The 26,342-nt window shown below is 37.8% G+C and overlaps 1 protein-coding gene across 6 annotated transcripts in view; it reads right to left on the bottom strand.

The window, feature by feature from the left end:
• The window catches only part of USP37 (ubiquitin specific peptidase 37), an 82,598-nt gene that overhangs the window by 26,886 nt on the left and 29,370 nt on the right, over nucleotides 1–26,342 (bottom strand). For all 6 annotated transcript variants that reach the window (XM_043997025.1, XM_043997028.1, XM_043997024.1 and 3 more), the window contains 8 exons: nucleotides 23,834–23,957; nucleotides 23,222–23,427; nucleotides 18,268–18,385; nucleotides 16,013–16,092; nucleotides 14,366–14,530; nucleotides 11,551–11,616; nucleotides 8,691–8,832; nucleotides 3,177–3,420 (listed from right to left, as the gene is read on the bottom strand). In XM_043997025.1, coding sequence (XP_043852960.1) covers nucleotides 3,177–3,420; nucleotides 8,691–8,832; nucleotides 11,551–11,616; nucleotides 14,366–14,530; nucleotides 16,013–16,092; nucleotides 18,268–18,385; nucleotides 23,222–23,427; nucleotides 23,834–23,957 — 1,145 coding nt within the window. The remainder of the gene's footprint in view (nucleotides 1–3,176; nucleotides 3,421–8,690; nucleotides 8,833–11,550; nucleotides 11,617–14,365; nucleotides 14,531–16,012; nucleotides 16,093–18,267; nucleotides 18,386–23,221; nucleotides 23,428–23,833; nucleotides 23,958–26,342) is intronic.

Genomic DNA, 26,342 nt, shown 5'->3' with positions numbered 1-26,342 from the left:
TTTCACCTCTTCATATGATGTAATTCACCCCATTCCATCTCCCCTTTCCTCTTCTCCCCACAAACTCCCTTTTTCACCCCTTAATTTTCTTTATATCATCACATCAAAGACAGTTTATATTTATGCCCTCTGTGTATAATCCTTCTGTCTGCCCAAATATATATATAGTTCTCAAGAGTTATAAGTATTATCTTCCCGTGTAGGGATGTAAACAGTTTAACCTTATTGAGTAACTTTTTCCCCCCTGTTTACCCTTTTAGACTTCTCTAGAATCTTGTATGTTAAGATCAAATTTTCTATTCAGAGCTGGTCTTTTCATCAGGAAACCTTGAAAGTCCCCATTGTCATTGAATGTCCATCTTTTCCCCTGAAAGAGAATGCGCATTTTTGCTGGGTAATAGAGTCTTGGCTGCAATCCAAGCTCCTTTGCCTTCCAGAATATCATATTCCAAGCCTTGTGATCCTTTAATGTTAAGGCTGTCAGGTCCTGAGCATTCCTGACTGTGGCTCCATGTTATTTAAATTGCTTCTTCCTGGCTGCTTGGAGTATTTTCTCCTTCACCTGATAATTCTGGAATTTGGCTACAATATTCCTTGGAGTTTTCCTTTTGGGGTCTCTTTCAGGAGGTGATCGGTGGATTCTTTCAATGATGATTTTATCCTCTGATTCTATAATATAAGGGCAGTTCTCCTTAATAATTTCCTGGAATATGGTGTCTAGACTCTTTTTCTGATCATGGCTTTCAGGCAGTCCAATGATTCTCAAATTGTCTCTCCTGAATCTGTTTTCCAGGTCAGTTGTCTTTCCAATGAGGTGTTTCACATTTTCTTCTATTTTTTCATTCTTTTGATTTTGCTTGACTGATTACTGGTGTCTCATGGATTTATTACCTTCCAACTGTCCAGTTTTAATTTTTAAGGCATTGTTTTCTTCAGTGAGATGATACACTTTTTTTCCCATTTGGCCAAATGAATTTCTTAAGGAATTGTTTTCTTCAGTCAATCTTTGTGCTTCCTTTTCCAAGCTGTTGATTCTTTTTTTTTTTTTTTTGCAGGCAATGGGGGTTAAGTGACTTGCCCAGGGTCACACAGCTAGTGTCAAGTGTCTGAGGCAGGATTTGAACTCAGGTACTCCTGAATTCAGGGCTGGTGCTTTAACCACTGCGCCATCTAGCTGCCCCTGTTGATTCTTTTTTGATAATTTTCTTGTGTTGCTTTCATTTCTCTCAATTGATTTTTTTTTTTTTTTAGTGAGGCAATTGGGGTTAAGTGACTTGCCCAGGGTCACACAGCTAGTAAGTGTTAAGTGTCTGAGGCCGGATTTGAACTCAGGTACTCCTGACTCCAGGGCCGGTGCTCTATCCACTGTGCAACCTAGCTGCCCCTCAATTGATTTTTAAAATCCTTTTTTGAGCTTCTTCAAAGAAGGCTTTTTGTTCCCTCTTGAGGCTTCACATGTAGGCAATTTGGGAGTATTGCCCTCATCCGATTTTGTGTTTGCCTCTTCCCTGTTGATACAGAAGCTCTCAATGGTGAGAGCTCTTTTTTGTTTCTTATTCATACTGCAGCTTTTTTTTTTTTTTAAATTGATGTCTCCTCTGGGGGCACCAGGGCCCTTGTTTTAAGCTTCTTGTGCTAGGGTATAGGGGATGTGTCACTGGCTTTCTACACTGAGGCCTCTATGGCTTGTGGATTTCTCACCGCCCTGGGCTTCCTGTGAGCAAGTGCTGGGATCAGTAGGCCTGGTTGCGCCTGTCCTGTGGGTGGTCCTCCAGCGGGCAACCTGCCCTCTTGGCTGGTGCAGGTGGATTTCGCCACTGTTTTGCTGCACCCCCAGCTTGTTGTGCCAGGATCCAGGGGCCTCAGTTGCTTGACTGTGACCCACAGCTTCCTGTTGACTTGCCCCGTCCCTCTCCTGCACGCTGTGCTGCAGTGCCCTGAGCCTCCCTTTTGCCCGAGACAGATCTTTCCTGAAGTCTTCTAAATTATCTTTGGTTGGAAGACTGTCTCTCTGGCTCTTTGCAGGTTCTGTAGTTTCAGAATCCATCCAGAGGCTTGATTTAATGTTCTTTTTAAGGGAACAGAAGGAGAGCCAAGGGAGTCACTGACTTTTCTCCACCATCTTGGCTCTGCCCCCCCAACACATATTTTAAAGACACAAGTTGCTTATAATAGATTTATGGTTTTATGTAACCAATTTTTTTAACTTTTACATATGGAAAGAATTACTTTAATGTTTTCTAGTTAATAATAAAACTATTTTCTAATTAAAAGGGAGAGAATTATTTCTGAATGCCAAAGTTACAAAGTTTTCCTCCCCACCAATTAACCTATGGATAATTTAATTGTTGTTCGTCCTTTGTTCTCCAAGAGGACCACTGGCATCAGGGAGGTGCTGTCTTGACTTGCAGTGAATTGGATTTAAGTGAGGGAGGGCTGTGCAAAGTCAATAGCCTCACTCTCTTCCAGAGTCATCTGGGTCCAGTGGAAAGATATACATGAGAACAACTGGAGATGGTCCCAAATTCTTGAACCAATCTAATGAGCTAGGTACAAGCACCATCCTGATTTTGTAGGTGACAAAACTAAGGCTTAAAGCTTAATGGAACACACCTGGGGGTATAGCCAATATTTAGGACATTCTTGTCTGGTATCCTTTAAACTCCCAATAGGGAGCAAGTTCAAGAGCAGAGATAGGAAGATAGGAAATGGTCCCTGGACATGGAGGCCATCTACTAGCTTTACCTTACATAAATTTTAGAAGTAGATAGTGAGACCAAACAGAAGACATAAAAAAATATCCATCAATTAGCCATATATCCCAGGAAGAGGGATACTTTTCAATGAATCCTCAGTCCTTAGTCATGTATACAGAGTTTAAAATTCAATAAAATAAGTTCATTTAAAGGATGGAAATACCTCAGAAGTGATTATCCACCCCCCTCTCACACAAGCCTTTCTGTTTGCCACTAAAAATATTACTAGTTGGGAGCAGCTAATTGGCACAGTGAATAAAGCACCAGCCCTGGATTCAGAAGGACCTGAGTTCAAATTATGCCTCAGGCACTTGACACTTACTAGCTGTGTGACCCTGCCCCCCCCCCCAAATTACTAGCTTTACTAGCTTTGTAAGGGTTATCTTTACTATTAGATGTCTTCATTTTTATTCAACCTACCAGCTTCTATGGGGGCTTTCGATTTTTCTGCCTCCAGAGATTCCAGATTTTCAGGTATATCTTGCATATCATCCTCTGCAAACCCCGTATCTGGACTGCTGGTAGGCTTTTCATCATCTTCATTAGTTACAGACATCGAGGCTTCTCTCTTACTTATCTCTAAGACAGCTGCCAGAAGTTCATCTTCACTCATTCCATCAAATCCTGAGTTTCCATCTGATTCCATTTTGCATTTTTTTGAACCCTATGGGGGGAAGGCACAAAATTACATAATCTAAACAGTTCCAAGAGACCTCGAGGTCTTCCATGCCAACATAGGCCTAAATAGGAATCCTCTCACTAATGTCCCTGAAGTGATCATCTGTTCTCCATTTGAACAACTCCACTGAAGCAACTCAGTCAACTTTTAGCCAGTGCTTAATTGTTAGGAAGTTTTTCCTTACATTAGCCTTAAACTTATCTCAACTAGTCCTAGTTTTATTCTCCAGGCCCAAACAGAATATAGGCTTTATTTAACAGACAGCAGCACTCCAAAAACCGAAGAGTTATCCTGTTTACATATCCCCAAAGTCTTCATATTTAAGCTTCCCAATTTCTTCAACCAAACCTCTCACCACCCTTGCCACCTCCATTGGAGGATTCGCTTCTAAATCTCCTCAGACTTAACCACCATTATTTTAGATGTGGTCTAATTAAGGGCAGATGTAGCAGGACCATCACAAGCCACCCTCTAGACACCACCATAAAGCAGACTAATAATGTGTTTTGGTTAATGTGTGTGGTTTCTGCGCAGTCATTGCACCCTACTGACTCATACTGATCTTTAGTCCACTAAAACCATGAGATCTCTTTTGCATGAATTATAGTCTAGTCATGCTTCCCACATCCTGTATTTGGGAAATGGATGTTTTTGGAAATGAGTTCAGGGTCACACTGCTAGTAAGTGTCAAGTATCTGAGGATGAACTTGAATTTGAACTCAGGTCCTCCAGAATTCAGGGCCAGTGCTTTACCCACTACACTACCTAGCTGCTCCAGTAAAACTTTATTTTAAGAAATTCCTCTTAGATGTTTTAAGCTTTAATTAGCCAATATGCAATGGTTAACATACACTCAACTAGTCAAAGAATGGCCATTTATTTTTTCTTTACCATTTTAAACATTAGAAGAAATTAGATCTTCTTGATTCATTAGCTACAGAGCAAACCCAAATGAAAAATAAAAAACATGATGTTCCCCAAGAGATATTTAAAATATATTTAATGTTTTACATGACTGCACATCTGTAAACCATATCAAACTGCTTGTCTTCTCAATGGTTGGGGCAGGGACGGAGGGAAGGAAAGAATTTGGAACTCAAATTTCTTTTTAAAAATGTTAATTGTTTTTTACATGTTATTTAGTGAAACGAAATAAAAGAAAAAAGATATTTATTAAAAAGTGGGGGTAGCTAGGTGGCGCAGTGGATAAAGCACTGGCTGTGGATACGGGAGGACCTGAGTTCAAATCTGGTCTCAGACACTGACACTTACTAGCTGTGTGACCCTGGGCAAGTCACTTAACCCTCATATTGCCGCCCCACCCATACGCACTCAAAAATTATTGAAAAGTGAAGAATTCTGGCTTTGAGTGTCCTAGTTTTCAGTTAAGGTGGATATCACCCAAACTGGGCCCTGGCTTTAATATTACATGGGAAAAGAGTGTTTACCCTGCCACAAGAAAATGGCCTCCTGAAACAATTCTGTTCTTCTAATAAGAGAAGCTCAAAATAATGTTCATGAAGTACTCTTCCCTTGTAAAATGCGATAATCCAAATGTCTCAAGTAATCATTGATCACTATGCTATTAACATATTCAGTGACCTTTGTAAGCTGGCTTCAGACCTCATCACTCTACTAAAACTATTCTCTCCAAAGCCAGTAATCATCTCTTATTGCTAAATCAGATGGTCTTACTCAGTCCTCATTTTTCTCAACATTATCTACTGCATCTCAGTTAACTACCCTCTCTCCTCCTTAGATATTCTCTCATTTCTAGACGTTTGTGACTTTTTCTCCTAGTTCTCCTCTTTTTTTGTCAGAACACTCCCAATATGTTCTGCTGAGATTCTGAAGAAGGCCCTCTTCTTTTCTCTATGCTATGTAACCTCATCAGCTTTCATAGGTTTCATTATCATCTCTGTGCAGATGAATCTCATATTTACGTAACCAGCCCGAGTCTCTCTCCTGAATTTTGGTTCATCTCCCCAAAGATCTGAATGCCGTTCCTCTTCTCAACCAACTCCAGTGGCTCCTTGTTGCTTCTTTCACTTTTTTTCTTTAAATTTTTTTTTTTTGGTAGGGCAATGAGGGTTAAGTGACTTGTCCAGAAATCACACAGCTAGTAAGTGTCAAGTGTCTGAGGTTGGATTTGAGTTCAGGTCATTCTGAATCCAGGGCCAGTGGTTTTATCCACTGTGCCACCTAGCTGCCCCCCCCCATTGTTTCTAAGATAAAATATTAGGGGCAGAGCCAAGATGACGGAGGAAAGCTGTAACTTCTGGGGCTTCCCACACCATCCATTCATACCTCCAAGATAAAATATTAAACACTATTTAGCTTTTAACTGTTCACAACTGATCCCAACCTACCTTTCCAGCCCCAAGGGACAGGTACTCTGATCGAGGCATGCTATCCTCTCTTCCTCACCCACAGTACTCCAGCTTTTCTCTCTGTGCCTCTGCAAAGGCCATCTCCCATGCCTAAAATGTACTACCCCTTTACCTTTGTGTCACATTATTTCCCTCTTCTTTCAGGACACAACTCAAGTCCCATATTCTACAAAGAACCTTTCCTGCCCTGTTCCTGCCCTCCCCAAAATGTGGCTATGTACAGAGAGATTTGAGTTTAATGCTCAGATAGATAATTGCATGGAGCCAGGATGGGGAGGTGGGGGGAAGGGAAGGAACTCTCCAAGAGCACATGGGGTTAAGATGGCAGAGGAAAGGCATTAAACTCTCAGCTATAAGACAACCTCCGGAGCAGCAGAACCCACAAAAAGATGGGCTGAGATTATTTTCCAACCAAAGACAGCTTAGAAGCTTGACATGAGAGGGCCCCTGTGCTGGGCTTGGAGTGAAGTCCAACCCTGTGATCCTGCCAACACCAATCCAGCCCCAAGCAGGCTGCACCAGAGAAACTTACCCCTGGGCCTCTGAATCAGCTGCAGCGCCAACGTGTTCTGGAACTAAACTTACGGTCGGGTGAGAGGGCGGAATGGTTGGCAGACAGAGGGCAGGGCAGGGGGAGAATACAGGGGTGTCTCTAGGCCCTAAGGGGGCATTCAGTAGTCCTACCCCAGTGGAGAACCAGGAAGAAATATTGAGTTACCAGAGGCCCAGGTCAGGGAGAAGCACAGGCTCATTGGCGCTAAAAACCATAGCACACAAAGTTTTGCTGCCTGGTTAATTAGCAAGTTGGTCTGAGGTTCTATTCAGACCAGAGAACAGGCCAGGCAAATGAAAAACCTGCCCTTCCTTAAACTTCCAGGACCCTCTGAAGCTTGGGACAGTGTAGCTTGGAAGTAGGGCCCCACTGTAAGAGGGAGTTAAAACTTAAATAAATAACGGGCAAGATGAGCAAGCACAGAAAGTTGAGAAGCATAGAAAGTTTCTTTAGTGACAAGGAAGATCGAGGTGCACCCTCAGAAGAGGGAGGATAGCAACATCAGGGCTCCTACATCCAAAGCTTCCAAGAAAAATATGAATTGGTCTCAGGCCAGAAAGGCACTCTAAAAGGACTTTGAAGACAAAGTAAGAGAGGTAGAGGAAAAAATGGCAGCTTGAAAAGCCAAATGGAAAAGGAGACACAAAAGCTCTCTGAAGAAAAAGAGCACATGCTTGCCTTCCACCGCCCTATTTGGTTTAATGAGAAAGAAAAAGAAAGGAAAATTTGGTCCCCTGTCTCTTTTGTTTCGAGCTGTGATTGTGGACCAGAGAAAGCAGAATTTTGTTAAAATAAATGCTGACTAGGCTTGTTCATGATGCCGAGAAGGCCAAGCCAAGGAGTTTTGGAGTTCTGTGTTTTAGAGGAACTGCTTGTCACTGCACCAAGGCAGCACTGAGATTGTCTTTGTTAAAGACAGTGGCACACTTTCAGTTCCTTGCTCAGGGTGGCTAGGACACAAAACAGTCTGAGAAAAAGGGTGCTTATGTGGAGGTAGCAGATGGGTGAGGATCAGAAGATTAGCTAAAAACAAGTGGCTTCAAGTGGTACAGATTGTTCCTGGGGGTATGTGACTCTAGGTTTACAAATGGATTCTGAGGTTTTGAATATTCTTGTTTTTGCTCTGTACTGAGTAATTATCACATGTGATTTATTATTGCTTTTGCCTTCCACGGAAGAAATGTTATGATTTTTCTTAATAATAATAAAAAAAAAAAGAACATAAACTCCTTGTGAGCAGGGATTGTTTTGTTCTTTGTTTTTATACCCCTACAATCTAGCACAGAACTGGCATGCATATTAATAAATGATGGTAGATCTATGATTTCACAAGCCAGTCTGAAACCCCGATTCAATAAAAATTTTGAAGTCTTTTACTATCATTTCCTCAGAAATAAGAATTTGAAATAAGGGGCAGCTAGATGGCGCAGTGGTAAAGCACCAGCCCTGGATTCAGGAGTACTTGAGTTCAAATCCGACCTCAGACACTTGACACTTACTAGCTGTGTGACCCTGGGCAAGTCACTTAACCCTCATTGCCCCGCAAAAAACAAAAAACAAACAAACAAAACAACAACAAAAAAATGAAATAAGCTGCTAGGGGCATCTAGGTGGCGCAGTGGATAGTGCACCAGCCTTGGAGTCAGGAGGACCTGAGTTCAAATCCGGCCTCAGACACTTGACACTTGCTAGCTATGTGACCTTGAGTAAGTCACTTAACCCCAACTGCCTCACCAAAAAAAACCAACAACATTTTTTTTTTTAAAAAGAAAGAAAGAAGCTGCTAATTCTCTGAAGATCAAAAGGTAAAAAGTATAAAACTGGTACCAACTTCTTTCTTTTTCTTTTTGGTGGGGCAATGAGGGTTAAGTGACTTGCCCAGGGTCACACAGCTAGTATGTGTCAAGTGTCTGAGGCCACATTTGAACTCAGGTCCTCCCAAATCCAGGGCCGGTGCTTTATCCACTGCACCAACTAGCTGCCCCCCCCCCCAGCAACTTATTTCTTAATAAATCTATGTAGCCTTCAGAAAAAACATAAACTCTTTGGATCTCAGCTCTTTAAAATAAGAGTTAGTTGTCGATGTTCTTGAAGATCCTCTTGCTATCTTATAGTTTCAAACTGTATGAGCACAAGTCACCAAATTGTACACAGATTATGGAGCTAGGCAGGTAAAGAACTCTATTCTCGAAAAGTTTAGTATCTATCCTTATCAATTTTCTGAACCCTCATCTTGAAGAACATATGACTCGCTTCATGTGGTAGCAACTGATGCATAAATTGTTTCAGACATTTTCATGTAAATTACCTACCTTTTCCAGGTCTTCCTGTTGCTCCCTGCTTGGCATTTCAAAAAGTCTCTGGCTGAGGGCCACAGAACGTTTTAGCAGTTCATCTTCACTGTCTGAATCAATGGAGAATCCTACGGAGCACTTGGATTTGAATGTATATTTCCTGGAAATTAAAAAAAAAATTATTTCCAGTTCTGGATAATTTATCTTTGTTAAGTCTTTTTAGGAACATAAGACACACTAATAAAAAAGGAAACTTTATCTTTCAACACAGAAAAATTTAGTAGAATATATACCATATTTGTGCTAACTGAAAATTACTTAGCTAAAAGCTGAAGACATATCTATATACATTTGCTTCATTCCCAAAATACTACTCTTTGGAAGTTTAATTATTATACAATACTATGAGCCATACATCAGCTACTTTCTGTCTTTTTCTCTTCTAATGATTAGTTCCAATGAACCATTTACTATATTTGTAAACAAGGTACTCTCAACTACATTTCATGCAGACATGGCAATGAATAAATCTAACAACACTGTGCATGGAATAATTCACTCACTCTTTTATTTAAAGTAATATCATAAGCATTAACAATTCAGATTTCAAGCATTCAAAATATAGCTGGGGAAGTAAACACAATAGGCTTTGGGAGAAGATAGCTGTCATTAAAGTCAGGCACCTTCTTGAAGTCACCCTTAAATTCTCACTCAAAAAGCTTTCTCTTATATAATGCAATAAATCAGAAACAAGATGACACACTGTCAGCAGTGAGGATATATATACATGTGACAGCTAATACAAAGAACAGTAAAAAGCCCAAATAATTATAAAAACAGATTAGCTTAGAATAATTTATTATAGGGTCAGTTAGGCCAACATACCTCAAGGCATCCCTGTATTATAGTAGAGAACAAAAATTGAGACATAGTTATAAACCTATGTCATCAATAAATTCAGTGTATTTGGTTTAAGACAGGTTGGAAATGTGTAATACATTTAAGTAAAATTTTCATAGATGTTCGAAATGAAAGTTTGAATGCTTAGAGCTTGTATGGAAAATTTATTTAGCTCAAACAGTACATTTATTTGACATCATCATAAGATTTATTTTTACTTCTATGTATCCTGAACACCATAAACTAAGCTGAAGAAAGAATAAGGAAATGCCCCAAAGAATGATCTCTCTTTATAAGAATTAACACAAATCAAAATATTAGCCCTGCAAAACAGAACAGGAATGAAATACCAATTAATCTAAATTTTCAAAACATAAATGAAATAAAAGATCATGAAACTTGGAAATAAGATGCAGCAATACTCTCTATAGTTTCATGGTCACCAAGGCAACCTCCAGGCATAATGTGTCCATGTGAATACTCTGCTGAGGGAGGAGATTGTTTCTAATTAGCTTATGCAGAGTCCCTTAGACGCAATAAATGACACTATAAAAAGCCAAGTGGCTTTCTGGTTCATAAACTAGTCTTTTATAAGTTTTTATCAACTTGATAAATTTGCCAGGGCCTAAGCACTCCTAGTATGATAGAAAATCAAGCTTGCAGAATAAAAGACCTTGAAGCACAGGTGACCAGATCAAGAAATAATAATGTCCAACGAAGTCTTTTTAATTTTGGTGGCAATTACAGTGATTTGCTACAGAGTACATCCCATTAATAAATACTAAATTCACAGATGGTAACTTGTCTATATTAAAGAAAATATTCATCTTGTAATTTCATTATGTGCTTCTTTTTTAAAGAATTGGAGAAGAAAATTTTGTCCATAACACTTTCTGATTTTGAGTTATCACCTACTATTAGCCGCATTGAAGAAAAGAAAATAGGAATTGTTGGCAAAAGGGTCTCTGGCAAAATTAATTTTAGGCCATTTTTTAGAAGACAGGCTAGATTTTGAGACTGCTGACTTATTATCAAGTCACTCACAGCAAGAGGTATAACATTCAATACTGGTGGTTCCAACCAGTTCTTGGAGAATGAGTGCATTAAGGACAAGGGGAAATATCTGCTTCTTTCCTTGGCCAGGACTAGCCTTTGAAATTTTCTGGGAAAGCAGGAAAATTCCTGTGGTACTGTGGTTCTCAAGAGAGTACTTATTCCTGTTCATTCTCAAAATCCCTCAAGTTCAGTGGCTAAAGCATGAAAACAGTTATAGTGACTCCAGGTCAAATCAGTGAAAGTTGGCAAGGGGCTTCAAGGGCATCATTGAATTTTATCCTCACAACATCTTGGGAGATAAAGTTAGTGTCATCCCCACGTGGCCTAGGGAACATAAGTAAGCAACTTTCCCAGAATCACAGAGCAATTCTGTGTCTGATAAGACACTGAATCCAGGTCTTTATGCCTGAGTTTAGGTTTCCTCTAAGCATGTGAGCATGCAAATATTTTGCAACTACATGTCCATTTTAGAAATAAAATATTCGACATTAATATCACTTTTTCTTTAAAAAAAAGATATAAAGAAATTAGATTAATTCTGAAATCTCTTAAATCTTAGGCTACAAAATGCCACAAACTAGAAAGTAATCAAGTCTAAAACACTCACAAGCTTGTAACAGAATCTTTTTGTTTTGTAGGGCAATGAGGGTTAAGTGACTTGCCCTGGGTCACACAGCTAGCAAGTGTCAAATGTCTGAGGCCAGATTTGAACTCAGGTACTCCTGAATCCATTGTAACAGAATCTTAGAGGACTGTATTAAAGCCTGTTTCAATGTTAAAGTTTGCTTTGCCAAAGTATAGCCAATGAAGATGACAACTGAAGAATTAGGCAAAGTGAGAAAGAAATTAAGAAAAAAGGAGTTAGAGAACAGAACCAGTCAAATCCTCAAAAATCACTAGGTAACCAAAAGATAGAACTAACCTTGAAGGTGTAGAAGTGCTGATGGTGCAGGAATTCACCATTTGGGAAGCTTTCAATGGCCGAGAACTATCAAAAAATTAAACAACACACACACACAAACATGTTATACACACATATGCAGCTACAGTCAACAGAAAACATGTTTTAATCATATTCTGAAGCCACTTTACTAGAGGCTCTAATCCCTGACAGATCAATAACACTAACAAGCATTCTACTAAATATACTGGTCACTAAAATAAACCAGACCGAAAAAACAAACAGCATCATCATGTGCTCTCTAATCCAATAATCTAACGATTGGACACAATCGGCAGCAAGAGTCAAGCAACAATATCAATAAACATGACTATAAAAAGGCACTTTTAAAGGACTCATACAGGAAAGGTCATGCTAGAGATACAAAGAAGTGACTGGAGATCACATTGCTGCTGTCCTTTAATATGACTGTTTTAGTACTGCAGAGAGGAAGAATCATGTCTCCAACAACAGAGAGCATCTTATACAACAGTCCCAGAGAGAACACTGAGGGGCCCTAAACAAAAGAATTTTCATATCGTACCTCCTCTTTCACTTACGACCTTTCATATCAGACTGCCACATACTACTTCACTGCACCATCTAATCAAGAAATGGCCATTGATTTTCCCTTTGATCTTCGAGTAGTTCACCTCTTAGAGACCCTGTTTCATTGAGTGAGGTAGTTGGACTGTTCCAGTGTCCCATTCTGGGACTCTAAGCCAAAGAAATCTTACCAATAAGTGGCCATGCAAAAAGAAAGCAAGGGGCAGCTAGATGGTACAGACAATAGAGTACCGGCCCTAGATTCAGGAGTACCTGAGTTCAAATTCGACCTCAGACACTTAACACTTACTAGCTGTGTGACCCTGGGCAAATCACTTAACCCCAATTACCTCACCAAAAAAAAATTAAAAAAAAAAAAAAAAAAAGCAAGGCTGTCCAGCCTCAAGGTAAAGAAGTTACTCAGAACTCCAAGAATATGTGGACTGTACGCAAGAAAACACAACCACATTTTTCTATCTCCTTTCTGAGACTGGATTAAGATTTCTCTTTGGGTATTTTATATATAAATTTTTTTTTGGTGAGGCAATTGTAGTTAAGTGACTTGCCGAGGGTCAGACAGCTGGTAAGTGTTAAGTGTCTGAGGCTGCATTTGAACTCAGGTCCTCCTGAATCCAGGACCAGTGCTCCACCACTGCACCACCTAGCTGCCTCTGGGTATTTTATTCTTTTGAAGTTGATCATTTGTTTGTTTGGTATTCTGTTTTGTTGGGAAAGTAGGTCCTGATAATTCTTTTTACTGTTTATTTTGATGTTACTTCACATTGTAAATTTTTTATTTTGTTGATCTGATTTTCTGTTCTCTTTCTGCTCAGGTTAGCTAAAGATTTATCAAATGTGTGGGACTTTTCAAAGAACCAGATTTTTAGCTTTGTCATACTCATTTTGATTTCCAATTTAGCTGTTTCTCTTCTAATTTTTGAAAGGTCCACTTTTGTACTTATTTTGGGTTTATCTGTTGTTTTATAATTTTTAAAAAATGTATATTCATTTCATTAATCCTCTCCTTTTCTATTTTGCCAATTTATGTTTTTAGAAATATAGTTTTTCGGGGCAGCTAGATGGCGCAGTGGATAAAGCACCGGCCCTGGATTCAGGAGTACCTGAGTTCAAATCCGACCTCAGACACTTAACACTTACTAGCTGTGTGACCCTGGGCAAGTCACTTAACCCCAATTGCCTCACTAAAAAAAAAAAAAAAAAGGAATATAGCTTTTCTAGAGAACTCCTTTAGCTACACCTCAGAAATTCTGGTATATTAGTCTTATTATTATAACTAATTATTAATTCTTTCAATGATTTGTTCTTTGGCCCATTATTATTTAGGATTTCATTATTAAATCTCCATTTAGGTTTGTGTCTTTTGTTTGTGCTTCCTGAATGGTTTATTATTTTTAATGTATTATGGCTTAGAAAGGATATGTTTAGTATTTCTATCTTTTTACAGGTATTTACAAAGTCTTTATACCATAATACCTGTCCAGTTTTTGCAAAAGTTCCATGTGGTGTTAAGAAATAAGTGTATTCTGGGGTCAGCTGGGTGGCACAGGAGGCCTCAGACACATGACATTTATTAGCTGTGTGACCCTGGGCAAGTCACTTAATCCTCACTGTCCCGCCCCTTTATTGGTCCCATTCAGTAAATACCATAAGTCTTTTAACTCTATTTCCAGAAAATTGTTTAAAGTCTATATTTCCCCTTCTATTGATCTATTAGCTCTACCTAATCATGAAAGTGGCACACCAAAGTCTACTGCCTTTATCATGTGCAATATATTATTGTAATTCAGCTAATTTTTCCTTTGTGAATTTGGATTCTATGCCATTTGGAGAATATTGAGTTTAATAGCTATGAGATAACTTTCTAATAACTTTGGGAGTGATCACTTTTTAAGCTGATAGAAATTTGCCAGCCCAGTGAACAGTAACTGGGAAACAGTGATTTATTTTTTAGTTCTGCAATGCATTAAATTGTCCTATAATGGCACAGAATATATGTACCCCCTAAAAAGAAACTCTTCTAGGAAGACTTATGCGCCTTGAGGAGATCTTTTTATCTCACCACTCTCCTCCATGAATACATGGCTCATCATGTGAAAACTAGAACAAACAAACAAAAACCCTTTTTTCTGTTCTGGGGTTGATTCTATTTCACTGCTCCACCTGTGTCAAGACAGATTACAGGTGGGTTTGCTAAAGGGGCAGAGAAAGAATTTCTTTTTCAAGGACTTACATTGCTGAATGTGCACTCCAGCCCAGAGTAAGGGGAGGTTTTGTGCTTTCAGTGCAATGGGATGATAAAGTTAAATATCTTGGAATGACCACTTGCTGCCCAACCTTGTTGTTGAGTGAGAGGGCCACGTTGAAGCTGTATCGTTTCAGATGAAGAATAAGGACCCTAGAAAAGAGATGATGAAGCAATCCATTAGTTCATACATGTTGGGAGCATCTATCTGGATTTAGTCCATATATTAGAGAATTTCTGGGTTTATTTGGCTAGCATAAAATTCTGTTTTATTTACTGCTTTCTGACTCATAGGATTGCTGAGTAGATGAAAGTGTTTTAAGAATTCTAGAAATAAATACTAAAGAAAATCTAAATGTACTAAAATGTTTTTTGGGTTTTTTTAAGTTCAGATAAAAGATACTGGATTAAAATGTTTACTTGTTCATTTCAATCTGTTACATAGCCTTTGATGAAAAGTTTTCAATGTTTCAAAATAACCCTTTAGTAAGAATACTTCTCTCTCTTAATCCATATTTCAACATTCTTTCCCTAAGAAGGAACCTGAGATAAGAAAAAAAAGCCTGCAAACCTACTTTTCCTATTAAAAAATGTTCTTTTACTGTATTCCTTTATTAGCTAAGCGATCTATGTTTGGAAATATGTAGAGATAAGCTAGTTTGTGGGTGTGAAAAGGCTTTTGGGCTCTTTAGAACCACTAAACTCATGGCTGGAGTCCAAAGTGATCTTTTCACCTTTAGTACTGAATGAATCTTTGCCTAATGGACCAAATGACTATAGTCTACATAAACACTTTATAACTGGATTTCAAAATTCATATGGGAAATCAACTACAGTTCCAGGCAAAAGGGACTTATAGAAAATTGCTTCCTTTCTTACAGTATTTGCCTTTATTACCAAAGCCACAAAACAAAAATTCACTAAGTTCTTTAAAGATTGCTCTGAAATTGCAAAATGAGGGCAAGGGTTTCTTAACTGTGCTTTTACTTTTTTTAATTAAAAAAGAAGTTTCTATTAAGCTTTATAAGCATCATTCCCTGTAAGAGAAGGAACTGCTTCATCCTTTGTAACTGGAATGTAATAAAACCTGAATTTTTATTGCCTTAAACTCTGGGCAGAGATGGAGAACACACATGTACCACTCCACATGTATTGAGTTTTACTCAATGGCTTTCTCCTGTCTTTCTTTTTACGAGGGAATTTTGTTATAAGGAATGGCTCACTAGGTAATGGGAGGTAGGTGGGTGACTATGTTAAGGAAGGTAATGTAAAAACAAAACAAAAAATAAAACAGATTAAAAAAAGTATAAATGCATTTAATTCATATGGACTAAATACACAATAAAACTGTACTTTAGTAATAGTTAAAAAAAATACAAGAATACCCCAAATTGCTTTGCATAGCAGCATACTAACCAAATAAACCAATCTGCTCCTGAAATCATTATCATTACCATTCCCTATTTATAATTAAACTTTGCTTATCTTCCTGACTAACCCATACTCTCAAAATTAATTGCATTCCTATATATGCATTCAATCTTTCAGGTTTTCTACTGTTCTCAGGTAGTCTGCTTTTCAGGGAGAAGTAAAAAGAATACCAAAGAAACAATACTGAACAAGGATTAAATTTACCTGGGGAGTCTGTTGAACTTATGTGTGACAATAGCAGATTTCCCACCACACTTCTCACAGGAATATTCAAGCTCTTCTGCCTATTAAAAAAAAAAAAAGACTGAACTAGCACCTTCATACCCACTGAGAGGATTAAAAACTCTGAACCAGGTGAAATTCTATTTTGGTTCAAGGCCACAACTTGGCAGATTTTCTCTTAGTAAAAAAAGTGAGACCTGGTCTCAAAAGATAGACTCTTTTGTGTTCCAATAAATTTTCTAAATTCTCTAAGATAAATCTTAATTTTTTCTTAAAAGGAACATATTAATTCACAAGACATTATGCACTAAAAAAAAAGTAAAGACCAAACTTTTTTTTTTTTAAGAAAAAAAAGTCACCTAAAGATATCTGAAACACATAGCACTTAAAAAAACAAAACAAAACAAAACAAAAAAACAGGAAAAAGCTTTCATAGTTTAGCTATTAGTAGAGTGTTTCTGTTGAAAAGCAAGAAATTTTTATGTAACACTGAATAACAACACCGAAAAGACAAACAACTTTGAAATATTTAAGAACTCTATTCCAGGGGGCAGGTAGGTGGCGCAGTGGATAAAGCACAGGACTAGGATTCCGGAGGACCTGAATTCAAATCTAGATTCAGACTTGACACTTACTAGCTGTGTGACCCTGGGTGAGTCACTTAACCCCAGTTGCCCCACAAAAACCAACCAAACAAAAGAACTCTATTCCAGAAGGCTGTAATGCAACATACTACACACATCATGACAGAGAGGTGATGGATTCAAGTGCAGATTGAAACATTTTTTAAAGTGGTCATTGAGGGAATTGATTTTCTTTGATAATATAGATTTGTTACAAGGGTTTCCTTTTTATTTCTTTTTCAGTGGGGAGGTGAGGGTAAGATGGAAGGTAGAGAACCTAGACTCTTGCTCATTGAAGAACATAATGTTAAAAAATAAAGGTAAGAAATTACTCTTTGGTGGGTGCTTTCCTACTTTAGGATAGATAGTGAGAGCAGAACACCCCACAAATTATCCCACTAGTTAATAAAGATGAAAGGTTGGGGCAGCTAGGTGGCTCAATGGATAGAGCACTGGCCCTGGAGTCAGGAGGACCTGAGTTCAAATCCTGCCTCAGACGCTTGATACTTACTAGCTGTGTGACCCTGGGCAAGTCACTTAACCCCAATTGCCTCACAAAAAAAAAAAAAAAAAAAAGAAATCATAGCATTTGGGGGGCAGCTAGATGTTGCAGTGGATAAAGCACCGGCCCTGGATTCAGGAGGACCTGAGTTCAAATCTGACCTCAGACACTTGGCACTTACTAGCTGTGTGACCCTAGGCAAGTCACTTAACCCCCATTGCCCCACAAACAAAAAAAAAAAAAAGATGAAAGGTTCTTTGTCAATTAATACAAAAAAAAAACCCATCACTATACAGCCTTGGGTAGGGAAAATCCCTAAATTTACTCCAACAAAACAGAAATTAATGTAAAATTAAAAGGGACCCTGGCAGATTCTCAAGTACAAGTACTACTCTATGGAAACTCCAATTATCTCACAGAGGCCTTTCAAGGATCTGTCACTATGAACCACAGAAGTAATTTTTTTCTTGAAATTATTTCTGTTTCGTAAAGTGCTATGTATTTCAGATATCTTTAGGTGACTTTCTTTTAAAAGTTTAATCCTTAGTATTGTTTTAGAGTATAGTGTTGTGAATTAAGATGTTTAAGAAAAAACTGTGAAATTATTTCTGTGAACCATAGAAATAAATATATAAAAGTTCTAAAACATGAAAAATTTCCCCCTTCTCTTTATAGGTCTTATACTACCTAAGAAAAACAAGCATATATACTCATTCCCCCAGATCTTCTCAGTGGGGACTTACATATTGATTAACAGATTTATGAAGATAGATTCACAAGACCTATCTTGTATTAAAAAAAATTAACCTGTATTACAAGGAGCAATACTTCATAAAAATTTTAAAATGTCTATTATTTTCTAAAGACATTTTCTGGTAGACTAAATGAATATCCTTCTTAAGCAATCTGCTTTCTTCTACAACATATTTGTTACAAATCAACAGGTTTATGAAGTCCCTTTCATGTGCCCCCCCAAAGCAAAAGATAATATTACACAATTCCTATTTGGATAATTATTTTTTTCCAAATCATCTGACATTCTTCAAAGCAGAAACTGATCAGAACTAAATCTATGAAATATACATTTTCCATCAACAAATAATATTATTTACCCGAAAGAAAAGATCAAGAGAATCTTGGATTGACCGAGGAGGTAGTGGTTTCTTTCTCCGGGGCAGGTCAATGGAGAGGTCATTAAACTGTTCACGTTTGGGAACAGTTTCACCACATCTACAGGAACATAACAAACACATTCTTCTAAACACAACTGTACAATGAGGAATAAAATGTCATGCCTGTAAAAACCAATTTCTTTGTAAGACACTGAATGGGAAACAGAGATAAAATAAACAGGCACTCCTTTACTGCTTTACTAACCCAAGCCAAGCAAGTACACTGGCACTAAGGATGGTCCAAATCTTGCCTGTGACACTTTTTGTCGTGTGACATGGGGCAAGTCATATATATAGCTTCCTGAGGCTGAGCTGCTTCGTCTGTGAAACATCTGTAGCAGCTGCAGCACAGAGCTATCGTGAGGCTCAAGTGAGATCACGGGGGCAAAGTGCTATATAAATTCAGGTATTATTTTATTGGGATGACTAAAAAATCTCAGTGTCAAAGATAAAAACATTTCCTAGCAAACATCAACAAGGACACAGGTAATTCAAACATACAGGATGCAGCCTGATACTGAGCAATGGAGCACGAAGTCAAGAGGTCCTTGTGGAAATCCCCACCTCTGCCACTTAGGAATGCGATCATGGGCAAGTCCCTTAACCTCTCTGGGTCTGTGTCCTCATTTGTTAGATAAGGAGGTTGGATCTGATGGTCTCCAGGTCCCTTATACCTCTAAATTTAGGACCCTACATACAGGCATCTTCATGTTACTCTCAGAGCTGCACAATGACCCACAGCAACGCAATACTACAGGATGATTAGGCCAACAACCTAATTAGGGCAAAGATGAACAAACCTTGGTGATATGGAAACAGAGCCTTACAAAATCTGAAATACACATGTAAAAAGCAAATACATAAATTTTTAAATGGGGAGCTGCAGCAAATTTATTGTGTATTTAGGAAATCAAAAAGCTGGAGTTGTACTCATACTCCTCAGACAAAGCAAAAACAAATATTTAAATTATTAACAGATATAGAGATAAGGAATGAAATAGCAATACACTAATGTTACTATTAAACTCAATATCTTCCAAATACACAAAAGAAAAATTAGCTGAATTACAATATATTGCACACAATAAAAGCAGGAGACTTTAATGTGCCACTTTCATGGTTAGACAAATGTAAAAGATCAACAAAAGGGAAAATATAGCCTTTTCTGGAGATAGGATTATTATTATTATTATTATTATTAGCTCTCACTAATAGATTTATGGCATTTACTGAATGGGACCACCAAAGAAAATACTTATTTCTTAACACCACATGGAACTTTTACAAAAATTGGACATGTATTATGGTACAAAGAAATTGTCAATACATGTAAAAAGATAGAAATACTAAGCATATCCTTTCTAGACCATAATACATTAAAAATAGTAATCCATTCAGGAAGCACAAAAGACACAAACCTAAATGGAGACTTAATAACGAATTCCTAAATAATGGGCCAAAGAACACATCATAGAAACAATGAATAATTATCTGAAAGACAGTTATAATAATGAGACTAATATACCAGAATTTCTGAGATATAGCTAAAGCAATTCTCTAGAAAAAGTATATTCCTAAAAACATAAATTGGCAAAATAGAAAAGGAGAGGATTAATGAAATGAATAGACATTTTTAGGGCAGCTAGGTGGCACAGTGGATAAAATGCCAGCCCTGGATTCAGGAAGACCTGAGTTCAAATCCAGCCTCAGACATTTGACACTAGCTGTATGACCCTGGGCAAGTCACTTAACTCTCATTGCCCCACCCCAAAACAAAACAAACAAAAAGTATATACCTTTTTTAAAAAATTGAAACCAACAGATGAACCCAAAATAAGTACAAAAGTGAACCTTTCAAAAATTAGAAGAGAAACAGATAAATTGGAAATCAAAATGATTACAGAAATAATAAAGCTAAAAGCTGGTTCTTTGAAAAGTCCCACAAAAAAACAAACGAGTAAATAAACAAAAGGAAAAAAGAAAAGTCCCACAACTTTGATAAATCTTTAGCTAACCTGAGTAAAAAGAGAACAGAAAATCAAATCAACAAAAACACCGTGAAATGTCATCAAAATAAGCAATAAAAGGAATTATAAAATCTATGCAACTGAGCTTCAAGTTCAAAACATGTCCTCTCCAGTTCACTTAAAATAGATGCTAAAAACCAGGATTAGTCACAGGGATTACTTTTTAATCTAATGATGAACATAAACCCTTCTATGTTACAGTTAAACGAACTGTAATCAACAATAGGATAAAAGTGGGTTTTTCTTGTTGTTGTTATTTGTGGGGGAAAGGAGGAGGATGAAGAGAAAGATCCTGGACCTGTGGTTTCTTTGCTGTAGGAAGCTCCTGGGGAGAGAACTCCAGATGCTGATGCACCTCAGTATTTCTACTGTGTCTTCTACTCTTATTCCCTCTTTGAGCCAATTCTGACGATAGTTAGGTTCACTCACTCCCCCACTCCTTCCCCCTCTTCCCCTCCCCTCCATAAGCTTTCTTCTCGTTTCCTTCATGTGAGTTATCTCTCTGTGTCTTCTACTCTTAGGCAGGGTGGTCTGAGGTCCTAAGAGGGAAGTGATTTCCCCAGAATTACACAATGTATGTCTGAGGGATATGAATGGTGATATCCTGACTTTGAGACCAGCCCTCTAACCGCTATACTCTTGTTGCCTCTCAATTTACTATTTAAGATATGTGAATGGTTCTTTCAGTGAGAAATTAGCACTTAAGACCTGTCCAATTCTGTACTGAAAACAACTAGTATAATCCTGAAGTTCTAGGCTCGGAGCAGATGGATTTGGAGAAAGTTTAAATTTCCCTGACCTAGAACTCATGGGGAATAAAATAACTCTTTGAGACCTGCTGGAGCTAATTTTGAATTTGAATTATAAAGTGTTTCTATGTACATAATGTAAATAAAGTCTGTATAATATTTACCAAAAAAAAAAGAAAACAACTAGTATATAGTCTTTTCAAGAAAAATCATGTGCAAATATGAATTTTAAGATATGTGAAAAGGGTATTTAGGTTAAGAAATGAGACGGATTATTCTATCATTACTCAGCTCAGTTAGTTTCATTTTACTAATCACTTTTAAAGGAGAATAAAGGTGCTGAAGAAGAGTTCAAAGTACTTACAAAAAGAGTGGGGAAAATCAATGGGTTTGAATATCTCTATGCCTTAGAAAGCAGAATGAGGAAAGCAGAACTCATATCATAAGACAGGCAACTATTTAATTCATTTCTTGAATTATTATGGAGAAAGCATTATGGCAGGTGATGAGGAAATTACAAAGACAGACATGGTCCCCATCCTTAATAACCTCCCATTTGGAAAGGAAGATAAGACTTTTCCATAAATAACTATAATACAAAATGGAATATAATAAAGAAGCAGTACAAAGTATTAGGGACATTCTAAAAACTAATCAAGTACACCTTAGATGTCATGGAAGACTGCATAGAGATCACAGATCATAGATTTAAAGCTGGAAGGGAACTCAGGGGCCACCTAGTCCATCCCACTCATTTTACAAAGGAGAAAACTGAGAACCAGTGAGGTTAAGTGCTTTACCCAGGCAGCTCAATGGCATAGTTGCTCTCTCCATAAGGATGGTTAGGACTTCCACAGGAGTAATGATAGGAGGGGAGAGGGTATTCCAGTTCCAGTGGGCTATGAGTAAAGGCACCAAGTCAGGAAAGGCCAGGAGCAGTTCATAGAATTATCTTTTGGTTCAAACTCAGAATAAGTGAATGGTAAATAATGGAAGATAAGAAGGCTCTCCCCTCCAAAAGAGCTGAACCTGAAGGCATCATCCAGGACCCCTAGCACCTGAAGGCCACCTATTCTGCATCTTGATGTTCTAGCACCGGAAAGTTTTTTCTTATCTTAGACATAAATTTCCGTCTTTGCAACTTCTACTTAGTGTTTATGAGATTGAGCTCTGGGGCCAAAATGATTAAGTCTCATCCCTCTTTCGCATGACAGCCCTTGAGAGTCTTGAAAGCCCTGCCCTTACCCAACCATCTGCAATTACTCCAAATTACCCTCACACTACATGAAATCAAGGTCCTTCACCAGGATAGGTTGGCTGCCTTCTCCTCAGTGCTCTCAGGATGAAAATGTAGACAACAGTATATGCTAGGCTAAGGAGTTTGGACTTTATTTGGAACTACTGAAGAGTTTTGAGCAGTAGAATGACTGGAATGACATGACCAGATTTAGTTGTAAGATTAATCTTCTACCACTATGAAGCACATATTTGAAAGGGGTGGAAGGCTGTTCTAATAGTTTAGGTCGGTGACAATAAGAACTTGAAAATAGTATAGTAGCAGTAAGAATGGAAAGAGATGGCTGGATTTCAGTGATATTGAGGAATCCAGAGGACTTGGAAACTGGATGTAGGAGATAGAAATATCTGGTAATCAATTCAATAAACAATTATTAAGTGACTACTCTGTGCAAGGCTAGGACTGAGAATACGTAGATGGATTAGGACACTCACTGCCCTCAAGATCTTATGATTAAATAACAAGTATAAGAAAAGTATCCTAAAAACCTTCCCCCTAATTCAAGAAGTAGAGGTATTAGACATGGATTTTTTCCCCAAAAACTTTGGCAGTGAAATGGCGATGGTGATGCGTCTTGAGTGCACAGAAGAGTTGATTTTAAAAGGGTTTTGTTATTTGTTGAGTTACTAAAGTAGGAATCCTAAGTTTAGAATTCTTCTTTTAGATAGAAATCCTGGTTTATAGACCAAGGAAGAACTGTAGCAAGAGTTTAAAGACATGAAGGAGAAAGAAGTGACAGAGAACAATATCATGATATACATGTCTTTTAACTTTGAAGTCATATGTATAGATGACTTTTCTCTATGATAGAGCATACTTACACTTTACATATGATAGAATGCTGGACCTCGAACTCCAAGTTAGTAATAACAGGACATGTGTATATCCTGGTAGCTGCTATATCATCTGAAGTTCGTCCTGGAGAATTCTCTTCCCCAGATACAGGCTCAGTCTTCCAAGTTTTATTTAACTTTTCCATATCCTCCTTTAGCTGATCCAAACATTGACTTAAAAATTCATGTGCATCCTAAAAGGAAGATTCACTCAGATTAGAATTAGCTACCTGATATAAAACCCCATTAACTTTCATGATTTAGTTTTTCAAAACACACAAAGTACAGCTGAATACAAAAGGTAGAGACATTTACTCCAAAACATCTTAGTATATTTGCAATTTGTAGCTTAAAATCTAAAATGGATTTCCAAAAAATTGGCTTAGCACAAATTATATGCTACTAGTGACTTACAGCACAAAACCCACTAAGTTTGGACCTTTGCAAATCAACCTTCCAAAACAGTAAAATAGAAATATTAGTGAAATATTTTCCAACTTGAAACAAAACAATCTGTTAAATTTTTTAAATGTTTTTTCCTAAAATAATCACACTAAGATTTAACAGCCATTTCTCTATTTTAAAATAATTATTACTTACATTTTGCATATAGCCAGAGAATCTCTCTGCAGTAGCTGAAATGGCATTTTTTACCTTCTTGAGCAAATCTTTCTTTGTTTCTGAATTGCAGACATCTTTCTTAGCAAGAAGGTGGGCAAAGCGTCTAGTAAAGTGAAAATACAAAGTTTACAAATTATGAGATTACAAGATATCTTCCAGGGGGCGGCTAGGTGGCGCAGTAGATAAAGCACTGGCCCTGGATTCAGGAGTACTTGAGTTCAAATCCGGCCTCAGACACTTGACACTTACTAGCTGTGTGACCCTGGGCAAGTCACTTAACCCCCATTGCCCCACAAAAACCAACAAAAGAAAAACAAGATATCTTCGGGTGTAAACATAAAAATCTACAAATTCCTCAAAGCTGGATTCTTCTATAGCCATTGAGACTCAATGTGAGGGGATTATATTAATAACTGTTTTGCATCTGCATTAAAATTCAGACAAAAATTAACTGTTGGTAAAAGAACTATCATTCCATAGGTCCAATCCTCTCCATGTCCAATTCCCTTTCAGCTGGGTTCCTGAATTTCTGGACCTTAAGACTAAGTCTCAGCTGTTGTCTTATCCCGCAACTTTCCTCAATACCTGGGGCCTCCGCACTCTGGAACATCCAATTACCCCTGAGGTCTTCTGACCTTGGAATATTCATCTAACCAGGCCAGTCCCTTTATTCCATTGGTGAGCTACACTCAGGGACTCTGTTTTGGGGAGTAATTCAGGCTAGGCAGGCTTCATTCTCCTTCAGGGTCTGCTCCTGACTTTTTAGACTTCAAAACTATGATGTAGGCCTGGCTTCCTTCATTCTCCTCCCTCATCTTCCACCCATTCAACTCCCTTTTATATGTAGTTTTCCCCCATTACAATGTAAGCTCTTTAAGGGCAGGACCTGTCTTTCCTTTTGTTGGCATTTCTTATCCCCAGGACTTAGTATAGTGCCTGCTCATATGATGTGCTTTAAAAAAATGCTTGTTTCCTTACTTCCCTCCCCCCAAAATTTGCCTTATGGAATTTAGTATCTAACTAGACCTTCCTGCAGACTTCTCCCAGAGAGCTCACAATTCGTCTAAAAGGACAAGACACAAAAAGTTAAAGATAACAGAAATTATAAAGATAGCTATTGGGGGCAGCTAGATGAGGTGGTGCAGTGGATAAAGCACTGGCCCTGGATTCAGGAGGACCTGAGTTCAAATCGGACCTCAGACACTTGACACTTCCTAGCTGTGTGACCCTGGGCAAATCACTTAACCCTCATTGCCAAGAAAGAAAAGAAAAGAAAAGAAAAGAAAAGAAAAGAAAAGAAAAGAAAAGAAAAGAAAAGAAAAGAAAAGAAAAGAAAAGAAAAGAAAAGAAAAGAAAAGAAAAGAAAAGAAAAGAAAAGAAAAGAAAAGAAAAGAAAAGAAAAGAAAAGAAAAGAAAAGAAAAGAAAAGAAAAGAAAAGAAAAGAAAAGAAAAGAAAAGAAAAGAAAAGAAAAGAAAAGAAAAGAAAAGAAAAGAAAAAGAAAGAAAGAAAGAAAGAAAGAAAGAAAGAAAGAAAGAAAGAAAGAAAGAAAGCTAGCTATTACACAATAACACCTCAATGAACAGTACAAAGTAATTAAATTTTATTTTATTTTCAAAGGTCTGTCTTCTATCCCTTCTACTTCCCTCCCTCCACTCTCATTGAAAAAGCAAGAAAAGGGGCAGCTAGATGGCGCAGTGGATAGAGCACCGGCCCTGGAGTCAGGAGTACCTGAGTTCAAATCCGGCCTCAGACACTTAATACTTAACTAGCTGTGTGACCCTGGGCAAGTCACTTAACCCCAATTGCCTCACTAAAAAAAAAAAAAAAAGAAAAAAAAAAAGAAAAAGAAAAAGCAAGAAAACCAAAGTCCATTAGAAGCATATGTAATCAAGTAAAACAGAATTTCTCATTTAAAACTTAAAAAAAAAAAAAAGTCTCATTCTGTCCTTTGATCTATCTTCTCTGTCAGATGGTAGGTGGCATGTTTCATCATGAATCCTCAGAAATTGTGGTTGGTCATCATGTTGATCAGAGTTCCCAAGTTTTATTTACTTACACACACACACACACACACCCCCCAAAACTGCCCCCCCCCAATATAACAAAATCCATTACAAACATGTACAGTCAATCAAAACACATTTACATACCACAATTTGTCCATGTATTTCCCAATTTATGGTTACCCCCCTCAGATTCTTATTCTTTACTACCTCAAAAAGAGCTATTTTGTATCTTTTGTTTAGATTACAATGAGGTCCCCTCCTCCCCCAACCCCCTTTTCATTGTTTGTATAGCTGTCTACTTGTGCACCCTCATTAGTGAGATAATTTTCCCTAACCTTTCTTTCCTATGCCCATGTATTCTTCCTCTCTTCTCTTTCCATTCTTGCTTAATTGTACTCCTTCTATGAACCCTGATGATGACAGGGATCAGAGAGCACCCATGAAACATCTCCCCATATTTAAATGTAAGCAATTCACCCTT

Source organism: Dromiciops gliroides, chromosome 3, assembly GCF_019393635.1.
Source record: "Dromiciops gliroides isolate mDroGli1 chromosome 3, mDroGli1.pri, whole genome shotgun sequence".
In the NCBI taxonomy this organism is placed as follows: Eukaryota; Metazoa; Chordata; class Mammalia; order Microbiotheria; family Microbiotheriidae; genus Dromiciops; species Dromiciops gliroides.
The sequence above is the reverse complement of the archived record's forward strand: the minus strand, read 5'-3'. Positions and strand labels throughout refer to the sequence as shown.